The sequence below is a fragment of the Lissotriton vulgaris genome, chromosome 9 (genome assembly GCF_964263255.1).
Source record: "Lissotriton vulgaris chromosome 9, aLisVul1.2, whole genome shotgun sequence".
NCBI classification, from domain to species: Eukaryota; Metazoa; Chordata; class Amphibia; order Caudata; family Salamandridae; genus Lissotriton; species Lissotriton vulgaris.
The window spans coordinates 95,831,423-95,852,714 of record NC_141697.1 but is presented as its reverse complement, the minus strand read 5'-3'; the positions used below and the strand labels follow the sequence as shown (position 1 = coordinate 95,852,714).

Sequence of the window (21,292 nt, the reverse complement as noted above, 5' to 3'; positions counted from 1 at the left end):
GTGCGACCTATATCAAGGAGCACCAGGCCCTGTGCTTCATTTCCAGGGAGGTGCAGAATATGCAACTTTTCTTGTGTGTGGCCAAAATTGTCTGGGGCAACCTGTATCAACGCACACCAGGCAGTGCGACTCATTTCGAGGGATGTACGGAATTTGTAACTCTTCGTTAAGTGTGACCGCTTTTGTCTGGTGTAACCCGTATCAACGCACACCGGACATTGTGCCTCATTTCCAGGGAGGTACGGAGTTTGTATCTCTTCATTGTGTGTGACCGGAATGGTCTGGTGCGACTCGTATCAACGCATACCAGACGTTGTGCCACATTTCTAGAGAGGTGCAAAGGTGGATACATGTTCCATTGTGCCCAGATTGCCTGGGTGCGACTTTGGTTGACATTTATCTGACGGGGTGCCTTCTTCTTTCAAGAGGCTCCCCTGATTCATCCCACATTCATCGTTTGTTCGTTTTGCCCCTCAGAATGGCGGGTCAACTGCCCTTTCCTCACCCGGCCTGATGACTTCGTATTGCCTAGAACGGGCCTGGGAGGTAAGAATAACTGACTGGGCTGAGGAACGCTTCCTAGAGCAATCGGAAGCGGGTCAAGAGACTGCATGACACTCCACCTCCCCACTGCTTTACAGAACTGGGCTACTGCAGGAAGGCAAATTGTGGAGTCCTTTGACTGAACGACTATCGTCCTCTACCCGCTTCTGTTCCACATCCTGTGAGTGAACTTCCAGAGTGGTGGCTAAACCTCCATTTGTCGACTCCCAACTAATTAACCCTGCTACCTACCTCACCTTCTTCCCTGGGACCCTGACTACGTGCGACTCCGGGGTCTGCATTTGTATTATCCATTGACCTGCTGGATATCAATTGCACCACATTACGGTGCTGTATGAATGACAGTGCGCTCCTGATGGACCTGCCTGATATCTGTGGCACTACATATCAGTGCTGAGTGAGTGTGTGGGAATGACTATGTGAGGACCACCTCGTACTAATTACGCCACGCGGTGGTGTTGCTTTACACATTGATTGCTTGCCAAAAGAATATTATGTTTGACATTGGTTTTTACTAGTGAAGCCTTGGCCCTCGGTGCTGTTTAAAAGTGTTCTAATTATATGTGCGTACACATTTTTGATATGGTTGTGATCGGAGGTGCAACATATAACTGTGTGGTATTGAATTGTAATAATTGCCAGGGTGGGCCTAGATCTGACATTGTTTTGCACCGCATAAGTGTGCAGGTTATACAGAGAGTGTAAACACCCAACCCTGACTAGAGTGGTAGATTCTTCCTGGCAAGGGCACTGTCTCAGCCAACCAGAAAGTGCATTCCAATGAGGGTTTTCAGATACGTAACTAAATGCTGACTAGGAAGAGCCACCTTTGAGTTTTATGTAGTGCTGGGCATTTACCTGAAGGCTATTTTGGAGCATTGTAGGCAGTTGCAGATAAATCAAATGCAAAGCTGGGCCCTAAACAGATAATTGTCTTTCTATACATGAAGATTCATAAATTCATCAAAGGTCACTCTGAATAACACTGATTTTAAAAGCTTTATTAAGTTCAAGTAGTTGGATTCTGCCCTCATTGTCAGGTTCAGGGCACTCCAAAGCCTAGGCCCCAGGACTCCTCCCTGTTTTAGTGTCTGTTAGGTTTATTGGTAGAACACAGCCGGCTAGAGATTTCTGGTTGGGATCTAGTGAGTACATGTTTTGTACCACACTGGGATTTTCTTCCAGTATACTTTGTGGATAGTGCAGAGAACCTGAAATGTGATTCCAGCTTCCACTGACAGCCAGTAGAGTAGAGTCTTTGCTTCTAGGCCGGGGAAAGGCTCACAAAAGTGAAAGTTTGAAGGAAGCCATGAGAGAACCACTGTGGTCAGCAGGGCGTTTTCCGTAGCTTTCCGAAGCTCCTGAAGAATACTTTAAGGTGGTCTGCATGAGCAGATTACTCTACACTAAGGGCCTCTCAAAAAGTTATTCTATAGAGCCCAACGAATGATTTATTTCGTGGTGAAGCACTAGGACCACATACGGTAACTGATTATGTAAGTGGTCCGGTAGGCACAGTGTCCAAGTCTAATTGTGCAGAGATCCTTGGCTAAGGGTGATAAGGCCCATAAATATGAGGCTGGGAAGCTGGGACTCAATTCTTGCTTTAAGTGGCAGCCAGCACGTGGGTTGGGAATGGGTAGGGATTGTGTACCTTCCGATAGCGCTGATATTGTAGCATCAGATTGTTAATGTAAGCTGGGTGAATGACAAACACTCAGCGATGATCATCAGCTTATATGAACTGGATACATAAGCAGGGGCGGGAAATCCGAATCAGCAAATCTATCTGAAGCATATGATGGGCAAAAAGCAGGAGGGGAGGCGTTGGTATGGCCGGGTTTTGCTAGAGGTAGATGCAAACCGAAATTCTTTGCAATAAACTTCCAAGTCTCAAGATAGCATGTTCTTTGGCGGCACTTAATCGGCATGTTCTTTGGCGGCACGTAATCGGAACAACCCAGGCACCAACCCCAGCAAAGCGCTGCATCCACAAAGCACCGCTGTCAAACTGCTGCTTCTGCAAAACAGGAATTCCCCTGCAAAACACTAAAGGAACTTCATAGAGCGTGCACTTTTAATGATGGAGCTTTGTAACACCCCAGCAAAATGTGCCCTGGCACAAAAACAAGCCCTTTGAAGCAGCCTTTTATAACGAGGCCACTTCCTACCTTTTTAAGGAGATTTACAAAGAAAAAGCGTGTTATTTTGAACAACAGTTTCCACCCTTCCTCGTTGGGATCGCGTTACATTCAGATCTCTTTTCTAGGAAGGTGGTCATCTCCAGGCACAGCCCGCTTAGCGCGTGACGTTATAAGACAATCTATAATGCAGCTGTGCTACAAACAGCCAATATCTCATTTGGAGTTAGGCGTGACGCAGTCTGTGGGTGGGGGGTGCCGGGGAGGGAGGGGTGTTCAACTTTTCCACTTTCTTCCGCTTCCCTTCCCTTACTTACAGGCCTAAAGGCAGGGTTGATGAAGAATGTTTTTATCTTACAAACGTTATGCTTGCGGAGACCTAATACACCATACCTGCGGCATACCTTTTATTGGGGTTATGCGGTGAGAAACAGTAAAGGCAAAAATGCAGGAAACCTATGTAGCCTGAAGGGAGGGGGTGGGGACACATACAAAATTCGAATGGTTCGATGATTATGGGAATTCATTAGCATATGTTCGGCCGACATAATAGGAACAAGCACTTAACTTTCAAGATTACAAGAGTCCTTTGGAAATCCGAAGGTCATTTCTAAAAGTAACTATCCTATTCGGGTATTAATTAATTATGAGCAATGACCTATAAACAACAGGGTAATTCATTGTACTGTTACAGCAATAGAGAACCGTTCTTTTCCATATGGAGTACACTTTTAAATGCCCAGTATACACATTAACACTACAACAGTGTGTATCGTATGCTTGTGGTTTGCAGAGTGCTAGGTGTTTCCCCACCACCTTCATATAGGGTTACTCTTTCGATACAATATTTGAAATGCTCAGAACATACTACTGTATGTGGTGCCCCCCTCGCCCCTTCTGCCTAGGGAGCATGGCAGCTCTTACTGTGAAGGGTGCTTACCAAGTTTCTGTGTCCTACTGTCCGCCCTGATAACCCTCTTTCCGGTTACTAAGGACCCGGCTGCTTGAAAAGGTCAATGCGTGCTCTGGATTTCCATGTATTCAATTGTGCTGTTCTGTGGCTTTTAAGGTTGACGGCTGTGGGTTGCTGGTGCAGGGGAAACCTTGGCAGGCAGGCAGGCGTGTTATTTATGGCTTGCCATTATTTGCAGGCGCTGCGTGCACGTCCGGACCAGTGCACGTTCAGCACCAGCGCTACCGGACAGCTGCCCCAGAGATGGGACTTCCAAGCCGGCCCAGCAGGCAGGACGCTCGCCTCCCTCCCCCCAGTGACATATCCGGTTGCGCCGAGGGGTATCCCTTCAGCTTCGAGAGCAGGGAGACATTTCGGGAGTCCCAAGACCGGACGAAGAGGTCCTGCTGCATGCAGGAAAATATTAATACATGCGAGCACCCTGCACCACAGTCCCGCCAATGCCCACGGTCATATCTGTCAACTGTTTATGTGGGCACTGCTACCGGTTCCTTTGCTACTCATTGACTGGCGGCTGATGGGCAATCTCACCATGGCCAGCAGCAACGGAGCAGGATAGTCACTCTTAGTGATGCAGTGCACCAGGTTGCGTGCATCCGTGCACTGCACCTGCACGTCATCAGAGGTGGAAACTCCGCTAGCTGACGTCAGAAAGTGTCATTACCACAGAGTGAGCGGTGAGAGGATGCCCCTGGTTACCAGAATGCATTCAGAGACTCGAAATCCCGGCATGCTGCAGCACACAACCATTTTCATAAAACTATCTCCAAGACACAGAGATGGGAGGGAGAGCAGCAGCAGGGCCAGCCTGCAGGCTTCCGGCGCTGGGGGCTGCTGCTGTGCAGAGAGAAGCTAACACGCGAAGACACCTGGCCACCCCTCCCCCGGTGCATGCCCACAGGGGGCCTGCCCCAGAGAAGACAGATCCACTCAAGCAAAGCATGCACGTGTCTACAAGAAGGGCGGCTCGTGCGCCCGTGTTCATTAAACAAATCAGCCCCACCATCCCATAACAGGACAAGGAGACAGACGCTCGCTTTCACCATAAAATAAATTAAGTCCTAGTTTGACATACAGATTATAAATTAATGTACGCATGTTGGACAAATATTAAGTCATTGGCACCAGGAAAAAACGTCAAGGGCCCTTCCAAGATCTTTGGAAAAACTGGCGAAAGTGACACAGGAGGGCACAGACACAGTGGTTGTCAGGAGTTAAATCCATGCTCAACAAAGTCTCCTCTAAGAGTGGCACAAGCTAGTACCTAATATGGGCGAGCGTCCATCTAACAGGAGCACAGTTCTCATCGAGAAACAGGGGCATCCATGCAATGAGGATGTTCATTCACAACAGAGGACTATAGGAGTAAATACTGACGCGGAATAGAAGCATTCATAATTAGTACCCAAACACACCGCTGTTCACAGAAACAAGGGCAAGACATGGCTGGTTAAAGAACGCTCGGTGTGTAGTCATCTGAGATCCAATCACCATCCACAGTCTAGGCAGTATGTTAATTCTCGATCAAAATACTGCCCGTAAGCAGTGACTCTTAGTCCTCGGTTTTTCTTAAAAAGGGAACAAGCAGTTCAAGTTTCTGGCTGGTGTTCATCTAAAGTAGGCCATCCATGTTAAAGTAAAGGTCAATGTTCACAGAAACCATAGCAGTGCTACTTGGTGAGTGTACATCTATATTTGAACAGCAATACATTACAAACCATGTGCCGGGTGTTCTCTAGAAGAAGGGCACTCGCAGTAGCCCAATGCCCAATATCAGATGAAGCACTAAAAGCATGATCTAGGGTCGTGCTTCTCTAAAATAAAATCAAACACCGTAATCCAAGGCAACACGTTGACCAATAAGCTCTCCTGTATGGGTCATCCATATTAACCTATAAATCGATGCTGATCACGCAGGGCATCTGAAGCATGTTGAAGCATGTGGCTCAATATTCATGTAAAAAATGCGCACAGTGACCTGTGAACGGAAGTTCATGTAAAAATAGATAGCTATATTCAAGTATGCGTGAAGGAACATCAGATGACCCAAGGTCCATTGCCCACAAGAACCTAGACACAATAATTAGGCACTGTAAACATTGAAGTTCATGAAACAAGGCTCGCAAGTAATTACAGATGGTCTTATGAATTGTAAAGAGGGGCAGTAATAGATGTCATTCAAACAAGGATTGACCAAGAGCATAAGGCCTACAATGCATAGCCTCAAGGGGAAGGCACGTCGTTACCAAACCTTCCCTGCTGCATTTGCCTGATTGAAATATTCTTTCCGTGACATCTGCCAAACACATAGAGGCCGGCCCATGACACTTGAAACCCCCCAAGTGGGTGCACACATACTCTCCAAATCCGGCGCGTGTATACACAGCCTCATAGGAAACACCGCAGCTATTACCCATATAACACCCACACACTTTCCCAATATGCCAAGTCTCATTTTCACAAGAGGCAGGCCATGTTTCACGGACCCATACAGAGATACCCTTGGACCATGCACCTTTCACACTGACCTCACTTCCAGACATTTTACATCTTTCACACAATCCAGGTCTCTTTGAAACGTACCCCATGTCAAGAGGACACTACACATATTTCCATGATATTCCCCGAATTAGTATGATACGTTGCTCAGTTCTCCCTCGCAGAACGTGTGTGCCACTCAGATACCTCATTAAGTCTTCACATATCACCCACTGCCTCGAGATGCACCTTACAGACATTAGGTGTCTTTTACACTCCAATGTATGTCAACCACATCCCATGTGCCCCTCCAGCCACACATAACTCGCTCATTTCCTATTTCACACATAAACCACACAGCCACATATATTCTCCAATTAACCACACATCCATCATACGACCCACACCAGGCACCTGAGGCTCCCAGATCTCATTCACCCACCATCTCCCCATGTGCCACACACACAGCTGCCGGCTCCGCAGTGCTGCCAGCCCACGTCGGAGAATGCAGTGGATCGGCCACGCTGAGCACTGCCCCCCTCGCATCCTCCACCAGGCGAACCGGCCAGCCCCCCCATACCCGAGGCACATTTACACCTGCACCCCCTCCCTGACAGCAGAGGAGGCGGGGGCGCCGGGCAGGTGCACCCCCGGGTCTCTGCACGGGGCCGGGCTGACAGGCCGGGGAAGCAGCCATTCCGAGAGTGGGCAAGCCAGTGCACCCCATGATGGGATTTTCCTCCAATGGATCATGCTGTTCCGTGGCACGAGCGGCCGTTCAGGGGTTACAGGGGGTCTCCGGCTCCCAGCAGGTGGAGCCGGGCGCGCTGCCCCGTCTGCCTCCCCGGGCCTCACCTGTCAAGACACCGACGCGGATTTGATGGTCGTGGTTGGTCAGGATCATCCCCTCGGTCGCCATGTTGTTTCCCAGCGCCGCTGTCACCGCACTGAGGAGGAGAGAGGAGAGCGGCGCGAGGGGGAGCCAGGCGGGCCAGCCGAGCGCCGAGGCTCCGAGCGAGCCTCGAGCCGGAGAGGAGGAGGCGGCGCGCAGGCAGCAGCGGCCGAGCGCCGAGCGCATCCGACGCAGCATGGAACGGCTTCATTTGGGTCACTCGCACACCTGCTCACACCAGTGCTCCTGACAGTTTCTGCCTATGTATGTGGAGATCAGGGGCGGAGGAGACACTAGATTTCTGGGGGACAGGGTTATCCTCGGAGACCCAATACAAATTGACTGCGGTCTTCACGCCACTGGCTCCGAAAAACCTGCAAAATCATAGAGTTTTGAAGTGAAATGTAGATATTAAAATAAGCTAGTTTAATACCAAGTTCAGGCGTGGTTTGATCAAATACAGCTTAATGTACGGTAGCGCAGGGAGTCAAGACATCTGCTGTCAAAGGCCAGTAGCCACCTGGAGGTCATGGTTTCAATCTCTGTAGGATCTGCTTTTCATCCCTAGAATGTTCATAGCATGACTGCTACTTGATTTGTATAATATTAACCCCTGTAATTTTCTGTTCTAGTAGGCTGTAAGAACATGACTAGAAGTGGTTCATAAGCAAAGACAGGGTTCTTTTTTTGGGTGGGGGGCAGGGGCGTATTGGCAAGGCGGGCGTTCGAGAATGGGCCGAAGGGCCGGTGCCTCAGTGCCCTCTGTGGGCCGTTTTTTTTCTCCCCTGTCCCAGTCCACAGAGTGTGGACTAGGAAAGGGGAGAAAAAAAACCGGCCCACAGAGTGCACGGAGACAGAGACTGAGAAAATGAAAGCAGCCTCGCTGTGCGGCCAGACGGCGATTGTCAGCTGTGGGCTCTCCTTCACCCCTACCCTGCCAAGCAATCAAGCTGAGGCTGGGCTGGGGAGGGGTGATTGTTTGCAATAATCGGCCTCCCTGGGGGCTAGGTGTTTCTCAGGCCTTTGAGACATTTGCACCTCAGCCCCCTGGCGCCCATGCAACCCAGAAACGGTGTTAGTCTTAACACCTCGCCCACAGCCCTTCACATTCAGGGCATAGTGGGCGTGGAAGAATGGGTCTTGCTGTGGGGGCCTGGTGATGTTTGGAATTTTAATTATTTATGCGATTTTATATAGCGCGGACTTTACCCGAAGGTGTCAGAGCGCTTCACGCTAGGAACAGTAATAATACATGAGGAGAAAATTATAAGTGGACAAATTACAAAAGCAAACGTTAAGTTACATGAATCAAAAGTGACAATAGTGAGCAACCAAAATACAAGAGGAGCAAACGATACTGGCTACCTTGGATGACCCAGAAAGCTGTGTTTTGTGCTCCCCTGCCAGGACATTTTCCCAAGGCCTGGAGGGTTGATTAATTTACTAATTGCAGGGGCCTTACCTCTGTTCATGTGCTCCCGAGCTGAAGGTCTGGGGAGGGCTGAGTAGGTTAGTAATAGCAGGGGCTTTGCTGCTTTTCAGGTGCTCCTGTGCTGGAGGGCTGGAATAATTTTGTGACAAAAAGGGGCCTTGCTATTTTTTTTAGTTGCTCAGCATGTAGGCCATTGTCACCTTGGCCTTGTGTCGTGTGCAAGAAAAGTATCCTCCCACTTTCATTCCTTGTCTGTGCAAATGGTGTTTCATGAAAGGGCACGCCCCTTGAATGTGGGCCACGCCCCTTAAATATGGGCCACGCCTCTTGAATGTGGGCCATTTTTTTAGTCAGCGCCCGGGCCGAATTGTGATCCCAATCCGACCCTGGTGGGGGGTGGTTGTTTTGTAGAGTTATATAGCGGGAACTCAACCCAAAGGAAAAGGAGATCAATACATCAGCACCAATTACATTACACAAGATCACATTTATGTTTAGATTTTGCCAGCACAACACTTGCACTGTGCTTGAGAAATCTATAGTTTTTAATATTAATCTTAAAAGGGGCTTACCTCCCGCCTCCTTTCTTTCCTGGCATCTCTTGGGTTCCTGTGCATATCAATTACCTTTACTCCATTTCTATTGGCTGTAACATATTTTCCTGCATTTACCAATGCTTGTTCCTTGTCTGTTTCTCTTATGTTATGTTACAATACATTTATATCGCGGTGCGGATACTCAAGAGTGTCCCAGCGAGGTTCAGTTTCCTGCCTCCGAAATACTTTTGACATCCGCTTTGGTGGAACTATATTTTCATAAAACTTTGCCTTTTACTCTTGGAGCATAATTATATAACAATTTATCACCCAGAGAGATTAAGTAATTTGCATAGAATCACAGGATGTTGCTGCAGCGCCGTTGGGACTCGCACAGGGATCTCCAGCTCTCAAGTCAGAAGCCCTGGCCACTGCACCACATCCTCTCCAGTCCTGTGTCATCTGTCACAAGCTCTTTCCTTCTGCTGGATGACGATTGATGAAAACAGCCCTTTATTTATTACACAGGTGGAACAGATGTATTACCAATGCTTGTTTTTTTAACACAGGAAAATTAAGCGATCTCCCCTGAATCACAAAAGTTTGAGCTGATTCCAAAACTTGAACCTGGTTCCCTAGTTCCAAAGTCGGCATCTCTGGCCATAATGCTATAGCCCCTCCCTTAGATAAAATACAACAAAATGTATTTTGAGACGCAGGTAGCTCTCCTAACTGTATTTATGGTGCTGATAATCCAAATTTACTGTGTAAAAGTGCTCCTAAGTGGTTGAAAAGACTTTGTTGGATACTAAACAAAAAATGTACTAAATACGACTCGAAAGAATAGAGGCAACAGAGGCAGAGAGAGATCCCTCAATAAATGTGTCTGAGCTTTACCTGGAGCTAGGAGCCTTGAAAAAGATATATCTTCTATTTCCTGTGGTCTTTTTTTCTCACAGACTGGGGTAATCAGAGAATGCTCCAAAACAATAGAGGAAGTGTAGAGGTAATCAGGTTAACCAGAGAATGTGCCACCTCATGTTTCTCACAAGTGGAGTAGGGCAGTCAGGCCTGTGAATCATGAAGTGGAGCAGTCAGAGAAGGAGAGGCAGTGTTTAATGCCACAATGGAGTGCATTAGGAAAGATTGAGGTTGTTTGGGCCCATCTGCTTATTTCTTTCAAATGGTGCTGAAGAGCAGGGGAGCTAGCCTGGGCTTGTGTAGATGTGTGTGCCATGCTTGGGCCGTTGAAGTGTGAGGGGAGGTCCAGGGAAGGTGTAGGATGCAAAGTGCCTGATTTTCTTTGGCTCTGCCAAAATAGGGGGGGGGGGGCATTCCTTTTTTTTTTTTTTTTTTTTTTGGTCCTCATATCCACCATGGTTTTTGAAAGCCATTTAGAATAAGCATCAGACAAGTTTACACAGTATAGTAACTGGAAGGAATCATTTCATTCGAGAGGAGAGCCACAGATCCCGCAACTGTCTCAGCTTGAAATTCTTTTAGGCTACCAGTGGGGAGGCCTACTGCTGGGCCAGGGCCGGGATATGACCGGATACGATTGAGTTGGCACCATAGTAGTATAATCATTGGACCCGGGGGAAAAAAAAAAAAAAAAAAAAACCCGGATCTTTATTGAGACCATACAATCGAGTGCCAAAAGGTCCTTTTGCATTGGTTTCCTGATCTGGCTAGATCTATGCGTGCAGTCTGTAGCGTTGATGTCAGCCAGTCCCCGTGAGAAGGGGGGATGGAATCCTTCCATCTCCTACAGATCTCTCTTCTTGCTAAAAGGATCGTGTAGAAGACCAGGTTTCTAGCTATGTTTTTAGTTGTCCTCAGAACTCCAAAGATCACTAATGGTAAATCTATACTAATTGGGGTACCTAATGATGCCGTGAGAGTCTTACCTATGGCCTCCCAATAAGGTGTTATACGGGGACACTCAAAAAACATATGGATATCTGAGGCTGCCATCAAACCACATCTTGCACATGCCGCTGAGGTTCCTGAGGTAAATTTAGATAATCTTTGGGGGGAATAATACGCCCTGTGAAGGGTAAAGAGATGGTTTCTACGTAACCATGAGGGTTTCACCAAATTTATTAAAAGTTCGAATGAGGTAGACCAGAGTTCTTGTACGTCTTGAGTCAAAATTACATCGGCCCAAAGTTGAGTTGGTAACTCAAATTCCCCATCAGATTCATCTAGAATGAGTCTATACCATTGTGAAATCTCATGTTTTGCTGGGGGGGTACCAACCAGGTTAGTTATTAGTTGGCTGTGCCCTCCAAGTGGAAACTTGTTGCATTTGGATTGTGGATCGTTATATGTCTGTGTCCAACTTCTGATTTGTATGTATTTAAACCTTAAAAAGGTTGGACCTATTTTGTTCTGTAAATACTCCCACGAAAGCAGATCCCCCTCATAAAAGAGATCCCCCCATTCTTTGAGGCCTGCTTCTCTCAAGGGATTGGCTAAGGAATCTTCCAACCAGGCTGGACTATCCGGCAGCCCCCAAAGTGGTGTTTTATCGCAGTAGTATCCCTGTTTAATAGGTTTAATTAGCTCAGACCAGGTTTTAGCCAAGCCATACAGGACCTTCAACTTGATCTTCTTGAAGAACTTCTGGTTGCCGAATTTAAATAAAAATCCCGTCTGACTGAGGCCTTCCCCATTTAGCATTGCCGAAAACATTAATCCTATCCCATAATCAGCAGGTTTATTTAGAAGCATTCGTATGTGAGATAGCTGAAAAGCCCACAAGTATAATTTTAAATCTGGTGCGGCTATTCCTCCCTTCTTCCAACGCCGTCTAAGCTTTTTCCAAGCTATTCTAGGTAGTTTTTTATTCCAAATGAAAGAGGTGATTTCTGATTGTATTTTGGTTATTTGAGTTTGGTTAAAGTAAAGGGGAATAGTATTAAAAAGAAAAGAAATTTTAGGCAAAATTACCATTTTCACAAGATTAGCCCTCCCTATCAAGGATAATTGCAGGTGCGACCATGCTTGCAATAATTTTCTACATTGTTTAATGATTGCTGTAATATTTACTGTGGCGAGGGTATTGATATCTTTTGTGATATTCACGCCTAAATATCGTAGCGACTCGCTCTCCTGTATTTCCAAGGAGCTAGGGTTGTCATTCCAGACCAACATCTCTGTTTTTGATGTGTTGATCTGGTAGCCTGATAATTTCCCGAACCCCTTGGCAATTTCAAATATAACCGGGAGTGCAGTTGTTACGTCTGATGTGAGAACAAGTAGGTCATCAGCATATAATGCTACCTTCTTTTCCCAGCCACTATGATGAAAAGGGACAATCGCATTCTCTCTTCTCAGTTGCTGTGCGAGAGGTTCAATGTAAAAGTCGAACAGAAGCGGGGAAAGCGGACCTCCCTGCCGCGTCCCTCGTGTTATATTAAAGGGGAGGGGGGCATTCCTTTGTAGTCACACCTCTGACCCTGCCTCCACATTGTACTCAGGATCACAGTTCCTATAGTTTTTGTATGTATAAAATTGCACCTCTGTCTCTATGGGGGAGACCTTCATGACAACAGCCTCATTGTGTGACCCACAAGCTAGTCATAAGTACTGAAGGCAGGGTCAGACTGGGACAGAACACAGACCCGGGCATCAAAATAAAAGTGTCCTCAGTAAATAATCAGGTAGCTAAAAAAAAGTGGCCAACATTGGCAAATTGGAGCAGGACTGCACATTTAAAGACACACTGCAAAGGTGTTTTTCAAAGCATGGCCAGGGTCACTGGAATTATGTGGCAGGGAAGGGCCAAATTATGTAGCAGAGTTCCGTAAATTAGGTGTCAAGAATAAGCAAATTACGCAGTGTAATGCGAATATTTTGTAATAATATTATTTCTTAATTTTTTCAATTTGACACTTTTTGAAACTGTCTGGGCATTGATTGCATTTCATTAGTACCAGTTTAATATCAAACTACAGCAATATACAACAGAAAGGTGACTAGTCAAGTTTTGCAATGGGCCTTCCACTGTGCAGCAGCATGTGTGACTGCATTTTTAGTAACTTTTGAACCGTTGGAGCTCACAAGCAATTTTTTCCATTAAAATCTGCAGATTATGCAGCAGAAGATGGATTATGTGGCAAATGCATAATTAGTAAAAAAAAATGCAGTGGCTGCACAATTGCATAATTCCAGTGGTCCTGGGTATGTCAGACAGCATGCATCTATGCTTGCTCCAAGCAATGTTTGTGCCACTATTAGAGAAATTAAGAGTAAACACCAGACCACCAGACCATAAAACTGGCCCACAAACCGTCAAAAACAGCCAAACTGACCTATTGTACTGGCCTTTCTGGCACTACCAGATTGCCCTACAGACCAGTCCAACCCTGCCAACACACCACAGCACAAATCACTTAAATCAGAGTCATTTCTTAACCATTAAACTGCAGGCCATAAACACTTTCAGTTTTACTTGTTTGGTCTGAAAGCTCTTTTCTGCCACGAAATGCGTACATGATCAAAAATGTTGTCTGTTTGATAAATTCGAAAAGCCTTCTTGGGGGCCTCTTGTTGCACAAAAGTAATTGAAAGGCAAGCCCTGTGGCACAGCAAACACATTGCAAAGGGTATATGTTGGCCATGCGCTTCCATTAAGTGGCAATTCTACAATAAACTGCTAAGGAACAGGTTTCCTTTCCTGTTTATTTCTGTATCTGGGGCGGGCTGCATACAAAAGATGCATCACCTGATCAAGGGACTCCTTCTATAGACCCTAGCACCTCCTTTTGCCAGGGGGTGTGAACTCTTCTACTCAGAAGCTGCGGCAGAGGCCTCCCTGCTGTGCCCTTAGCCCAGGATAGGAGAAGACGTACCACATACTGTGCCTGCTTCACTGATCATTGTCATTCTATAGAGAATGCCAATGGCTGGCCAACAGTTTGTGCTAAATATGGAGCCTGCTCCAAATCTAAGAAAACAACAGCCTACATCTTGCCTCAGATATCTGCCCTCGGGTACGAGCAAACAACCCACACTCTAAATCCGACCCTGACTGAAAGTAGGTTAGCAGGTCAAAAGCAGGGCCATCAATTGTAGCGTTGCAATGCTCCAATGGCCCTGCAAACAATGGAAGTGAGTATTTTTTTTGTCCCCTGCACGTCCAACACTTCTCCTCCGTGTCCCCTCCACTCTAAAATCTGGGGAGGATAAATCCCCCATGTCCCCCACTCTTCCTACGCCCCATGGTGGAGACAGACTACTTTAAAACACTAACAATCATCACAATTTTAGTAGGTGTGTCTAGAAATGTGAAACATTATTTAATTTAAACGACGCAAAGGAATATATTCAGTTTAACATTTGAATTACACTACTCAGTAGTGGTAGAAACTACACTGCCATTACCTCTCCCTAATCCGGAAAACGCTGCCATTTTATGGAAAATAAAGGACGAAGAGGATAGGATACCCCTTCCGGGCAGCACATTAGTTTAAGCAGTGTTTTGCTTTAAAGATGGAGATTTTTTTTAATTTATTGGTTCAATGTTTTAAACCCCATCTCAATTGCCTGATCATTCTTTGGCTCAGGGCAAAGATGCATCCCTTCCTGGAGGAAAACTTCAATCTAGGCCCTGTTCCGGAACACTGGCGTTTGATGAAATAACTGGTGGGTCCAAGATCAGCAAGGAGGATATTGGAGATCCATGTGACTTCAAACAGGTCACTCACATTGGGAGGGAATCTCGTTTTGCAACATATATTGTGAATCCAGATCTGCAGATTCTCTTCAGCAAAGCTGGCGATCGAGAAGAGGATCTGTAGGATCGAAGAACTTCCAAAAGGATTTTTGAGATTCTTGAAAGAAAAGGAGGGATTGAAGCTATGCGACAGGAGGCCTTAAGCTTAGCTTTATGAAATGACTCAAGATCAAGTCATTCTCCATCGGAAACGTCATCGTCATACAATTCGCGAGATCCTATGAGTGTACAAGTGCTGCCACTTCTTCAAATTAAATCATTGCTCTTCAATGAACTCCCCACCCCCACCGCCATCATAACCTTCCTTTGATAATTCTGAGGTTGCTTCTGATCCTCGAGGGAACTACACTTGCTTCCAGTGCAGGCCAGAATTAAATGTAAATGCCAGCATTTGTAAAGCGCACAGCTCCCTCCAACGGAAGTGTCCCAGCACTGTCCGTATACCGCTTAGGAACCCTTCCTGGCTTTTCCCTGTGAAATGTCCACTCCTGGGCACCCCAAGGTGAAGCCAGGTATCCCAGCGCTGTTGGGGCCGTTGTGGAGATTAAGCAAGCTATTGCCCACAGTTGCAGAGTGGGACCCGAGGCGAGAATTATCAGGTCCGAGGAAATTGAGCCCAAGACCCGCCGAGGCAGGTATTGAATCCTGGTCCCGGGCCAGACCTCTGCATCAGGGTTTGTCGCTCTAACCATTGAGCCACACTTCTCCTTACCTTTAAGGCTTAATGTCTCTGCCACAGGATTGTCAACGAGAAAGGGCCGAGGTACCTGCGCCCACTACTCACTACGTACAGACCCACCCGGAACCTGAGATCTATGGGCACTGCTAAGTTGGTAGTACCTAAGATCCTTTAGACACGGTCAGGAGGTAGATCCTTTGCTTTTATTGCGGTCTGGAATAAACTACCTATCAAACTGAGGATCCACCCATCTGAAACAATATTTTGTAAAAAACTTAAGGCCTGGTTCTTTCAAGCACCCCCTGGGAACTGGTGCTAGCACTTAGGATACAGGACCTTTTTCTCCTCAGGATCAGTGGACCTTGTGGGGGAGCGAAGTGTTAGGGCTCAGTGGTACGGTCTGCAATGTCCTAGCGCAGGGGCATTCCATTGAAGTAACCATGCGCTTTATAAGCTTAATAATAATAATAATAATAATCTGATCCCTCCTCCACCACTGCCACTGGCACACCTCATATTCTGCTCAGTCTTCAGCAGCCCCTCCCTGTAGTACTTTGATGCCATTGATTCTGTCCACATTCCTCCACCCCCATCCCTTCCAACTTCTCTTGATTGTGTTGCAGATGATTCATTCCCTGTGATACCACTACCTCCACCACTTCCACCTCCATTTGTCAAAAATCAAACTACCTTTGATTCCCTGACTCTATCACATCCAACTGTTCTCAATAATTGTCCACTGGATGAGTCTCCTACCATCACCAGAGCGTGATGCTTACACTATTGATAAATGCTGCAAAGAGGTGTCGAATGCAGGGATTTATCTTTTATCAGCATCCTCTCCTCCATGTATTCCTTCTGTTCCAGTTGACTCTACAAGGCATTTTCCATCACCCCTCACTCATTTACCTTCGGATAACTTCAAACTGCTTCCTCAACCTCTAAACACATCCCAGTCAGAAAGATTAGGGTGTCCAAAAGAAAAGAGTGAGACAGCCAATGAAAAGCAAATGGTGGAGCCTGGATTACTAGAACAGATCCGGAGAGGCATCCCACTGAAAGCTATGCACGTAGATGTTCAGATGTTCAGAGTGTCAGATTCAAGTTCTCGCCCTCCCACTGAAAAGGAAAGAGGAGTTAGCCTAACGGCTAGGGTGGTCGACCTAGAATCTGGGGAACTGGTTTCGAGTCTCGGCATTGGCGCTGAACATCCTGTGATTCTGGGCAAATCACTTAATCTCTCTGTGCCTCACAAAAAATGAATGTGTCCTAATGTAACGCAACTGGTGCTCATGTAAAGCGCTCTGATACCCGATTCGGTCAAGTCCGTGCTACAAAAAACTCTACTAAAAATAATGAAGGGATTGTTTCAGCACTTATGGATGTGATTTAGACGAGGCATTTGGCTTTTAAGTTGTCGTTAGGTGAAGAGATCGAAGGTAAAGTAGGCTGGGACGATTAAACAAAAGTGAAATGCGAGTGTCCACAGCAGGCAGGAATGGAAAGTGGGTGCTGGGAGCTTCATAATGTGTTTAAAAACTCCCAAGTATGGCCCGGTGCACTGAATTGTATTGATGTCTTTTCAAGAGTTTAATTCTGGGAAACCTTCCTTCGGAGTGGTGTTCTAGCAAATGCATACACTGGAAGATAAATTTGCTGCCAATAAAATAAATATTTTAGATTTTGTAAAAGGTTTGCAAATATCTATGCTAAATTATTTCTATGCAACTCCAGCACTTTTGATTTGGTTTTTTTCTAATGAGATGTCAAGTATGTAACATTTTTTCCATGTTATTTATTAGACCTGGCATCTTTGGCGTGGTTCCCCTGACTTTTTGCCTCTACTCCTGTATTTTTTTTTTTTAAACAATTTTTATTTGTCAATCTGCAGAAAGGGCGCATGACTCTGTAAACCAGAGTCCACTGCAGCATCACATAACATAGACATGTATTAGCAATTGACTTTTAAAAAAAACAGGGTTAACAGCATAGTCAACAGTAGGAATTGCTGACAATAACATCCCCCCAAACCCCAACTCTCCCCTTCCCCCCCCCCAGAGTTGGGCCCCCACCACCGAAGCCCACACACCCAAGCACAGATACACCTCAATCAGCCACCTACTATGCACATGGCCCCCCACCCTGTCCCTACCCACATTCCAGCGTGATGTCATCTGCCTCCGCCGAGGCTCCAACCACAGGCCCCTATAGTCAGCCCACTTCTTCCAGATTTTGTGATGCTTACGCGGAAACCCTCGGGCCACAAAGATCGGCTGCTCCAACCCTACGCAACGGCGTGAAGTTCATTCAAGCCACACTGTAACTTCATTCCATCTATGCCTCATCATGCTATTGACCTCTTTAATGATAAGGTTGAGGAGGACATTAAAAAGTTAAATCACAAAACATAACGTGCCAAGACAAAATACAAATATCAGCATATCAAATATCAAACTTTTGTCAAGAAGTTACAAAACCAAAATCATGTTGCTGTAACATCGTCCAATGGCCATTAAGCGATTATTTGCAGGAGGCATATAAGCAATTAAATTATGGTGACGGCTATGCAAGAAGCAGTCTGGACATAGCAAAATCCATTGATTTACAGTTTTGCAGACAACTAACAGCATGGAGAGATGTAGGGCTACTAAGCTAAGAACGACTTTCCCAAAATGCCTAACCTATACTTACTACCGAAGGTTTATAAGAATAGAACACAGCCTCCAGGGAGACCCATCATTGTTGCACAAGAAAGCACATTTGAGAACAAATCAAGCTATATCGAATTTTTTTCTCCAGAGCTTTATTTGAAATTTACCATCCTCATGACATTCATTGGCATCCAGAGGATCTGTTAATGACTCTTGATGTCACATCATTAAATACTAGCATTAACCATTCTGATGGCCTACATGCTGTTTAACACTTTCTAAGAGGTCGACCATTGAGTATGTTTGGACACAGTCGTATGCTGCTTTGAATGACTAAAGGGTGTTTGGAGAACAATTTTTTCATTTTAATCACAAGATTTTCCACCAGAACATGGAATGGGGAAAAGGCACCTGCCTCGTTTCCCGTAACTGTAATGTCAAACAGTGTCACAATTTTTCAAGCTACTCAGAAACATGCAACAATAGCCATGTTTGCCATGGAGAAATCTCATACTGCATTAAACATTTTTGAGGAGTTTAACAGTAAGGTCTTTGAGTGGCTGCAGCCAAGAAAGCGCATCATTGGTTATGTTTCCACGGATAATGGCAGTAATATAGTTAAGGCCATGTTTGATGGTGGCAATTTCAGAGTGCCGTGTTTGGCGCACAGTATTAACATTGTTGTTCAAAATTTCTTGAAAAAAGAAAACACAGTCAGCAAGTTACTGACCACCTGCCGAAGAATCTGCACACATTTCAGCCATTCTTTTAAGGCCCGGAGAAGCTGAGGATCATTCTACGTAACCGTAGACTGCCAGTCAGAGGACTCATCCAGGAGGTGGCAAGATGTTGGAACTCAACCTTCTACATGCTTGAGCGTCTGTTTGAGCTGTACTTGGTAATCAATGAGTATGTCTTTAAAGCACGTGGTGCTTCTATGAAAGACATGAGGCTAGAGGTGGATGAATGGGACCTAGTTAAAAGCCTGACAGACATGCTTAGTCCTTTTGAGGTGTTCATGCGTGAAGTCAGCAGGGAGGACTGTACTTTGGGCAAAGCTATCCCATTGTTGTGCATGCTAGAGCACCAACTGAAGGCGGTGTCTTCAATGTTCTGAGTTGATGCTGAAAAACAAGACGCACATCAGTTGGCGGAGAGCTTATTAAGCCGCCTAGTTGACAATGAAAGGTTTAAAGCAATACATTCAGAATAGCATTACATTTGTGCCACTCTTCTGGATCCACAGTACAAAAAGGCACTGGCCAGCAATACATTCATTCCTTTTTCTGAAGCAGATGTTTCCAAGTACAAACGTTGGCTAGCTCTGTCAGCCACTCGGTTCGAAAAAGAGCAGCAGGAAATTGAAGGAACCTCCACAAGCACTACTAAAGCAGCAGGTCCATTTCTGTGGCCGAAGGCAATCACTTTCTCTCACAGCCGTTACCGACAGCAGCAACTGTATCATCATCATCACCTGTACCTGGCCCAGCCATAATATTGTCAGAAGCGGATTGGATAACTCATCATGGGTTTGCTCGTTCCAGTGTTGATGCAAAGGCAACAAATGGTACGCAAAGTGGAGCACCCATGGAGGACCTTGAGTGGATGGTGCAGGCCTATCTGGCTGACCCAACAGAGGTCTTCTTTGATCAGAACCCATTGGTGTATTGGTATGGGAAAAGGCCTCAATGGCCACTGATCACCAAGCTGGCTATAAATTATTTGGCTTGCCCACTTGCAAGCGTGTCTTCTGAACGTGTTTTCAGAGCTGCTGGTGCCATTCCATTTCTCCCCCGAAAATGTGGGGAGGTTAACACTGATCAAGATGAATCAGCACTTCATACCACCTGTTGGAACTGGGGTCACCAGTCCCCTAGGGTAGCATGGCACGAGCGGGTAGGCATCCGAAAGCATATGTGTTAAGCAACCATGCAGCACACGCAACAACTGAGTCAGAAACCTGGGCACGCAATTAGTGACACCACTCCAGTGAGTTTGTGTAAAAACTCAAGTTAACTTTATTAAGATAGATAATCAAGTAGATGGAGCAGGATCAGGGTATTAGGAATTCATCATAAAATTAGCTTATCCGCTTTCCACTAAAATACATGTGTGAGAACACTTGGCAATAAATACTGGATGAATAAATAATAAATATTAGATGTTCCATAAATATTAAATATTGATTAAATACATTTTTAGAATAACACAGGCCTGACCTACGCCTTGCTCCTGGTCAGCACCTGCATCAAATACATTAAGGAGTTATAACAGGAAGCATTTCAATAAATAACAGTAGGTTTCCACTTTCCTTAAATATGAACCATCACATCAGTGGAAACCTTAGCTGTGCATAACTCTTCTCCCATATTAGGAGTAAAACATCTCATAAATAAATAAATGAGGTATCATAACTGACTTTAGGCTTCAACAAATATAACACTCAAGAGGCAAACCATTTCATTATAAATAAATGACCTCTTTTGTAGGTTAAACCATCTCCCTATTTAGGAATAAAACACCTCACTGGGGAAAACCAGCATTTCATTTAGGCATTTCAACATAGTGTACATAAAACATTCCCTTAAAGGCAGAGCATTCCTCTATGTAATATTCTGTGTTAGAAGTTAGGCCCTTCCACCTTACATGAGTGATAACCAGCTGCTCAATGAAGTATCAGGAATAATCTTCTGGTTTACCCCCTTGGAGGTAAGTAATCAACTTTTACTTGCAAGACACACTCCTGCAGGAATAACGTTTTCTTAGATAGCTGAAAGGCATTGCACTAGGCAGAGTTAGACATTTAACTACCCAGTACCAAATGTTCCTATAGGGCATTCCATCCTAATATGCAACAGTGCATTTCATCACTCCTCTTAAACAGAAATACACATTTCCTTACCCAGGAATCAACATTCTGTTACCTACTCTAAGCAGACATAAACATTTCAGCTACATTTCATTACCTAGAGCATTACTCAAAGCACCTTTAAATGAACCTTTCATTAGGCATTCAATACAGCATTTCATTAAGTCAGGGTCATCCACCCTCAAACTAAGTTGAGGATCTCTTTACTCTGGAATAACCCATGCTTAAGATGATAAGGAGCATTTCCTTAAGGCCCTCAACAGAACATGTCACTAAGGCAGGTAACCAACATATCCCTTATGCCAGGATCAACATTACATTCCAACTGGTTACTTTA

General features: G+C 45.5%; 1 protein-coding gene and 1 pseudogene across 10 annotated transcripts in view; one reads left to right on the top strand and one right to left on the bottom strand.

Annotated features, from left to right (window-relative positions):
* The window catches only part of GPHN (gephyrin), a 2,075,463-nt gene extending 2,068,322 nt beyond the window's left edge, over positions 1–7,141 (bottom strand). For all 10 annotated transcript variants that reach the window (XM_086937114.1, XM_086937115.1, XM_086937116.1 and 7 more), the window contains exon 1: positions 7,012–7,141. In XM_086937114.1, coding sequence (XP_086793240.1) covers positions 7,012–7,075 — 64 coding nt within the window. In that variant the 5' untranslated portion in view covers positions 7,076–7,141. The remainder of the gene's footprint in view (positions 1–7,011) is intronic.
* A 7,397-nt stretch (positions 7,142–14,538) lies between these two features.
* LOC147689657 (uncharacterized) lies at positions 14,539–16,897 on the top strand (annotated as a pseudogene).
* Positions 16,898–21,292: the final 4,395 nt, after the last annotated feature.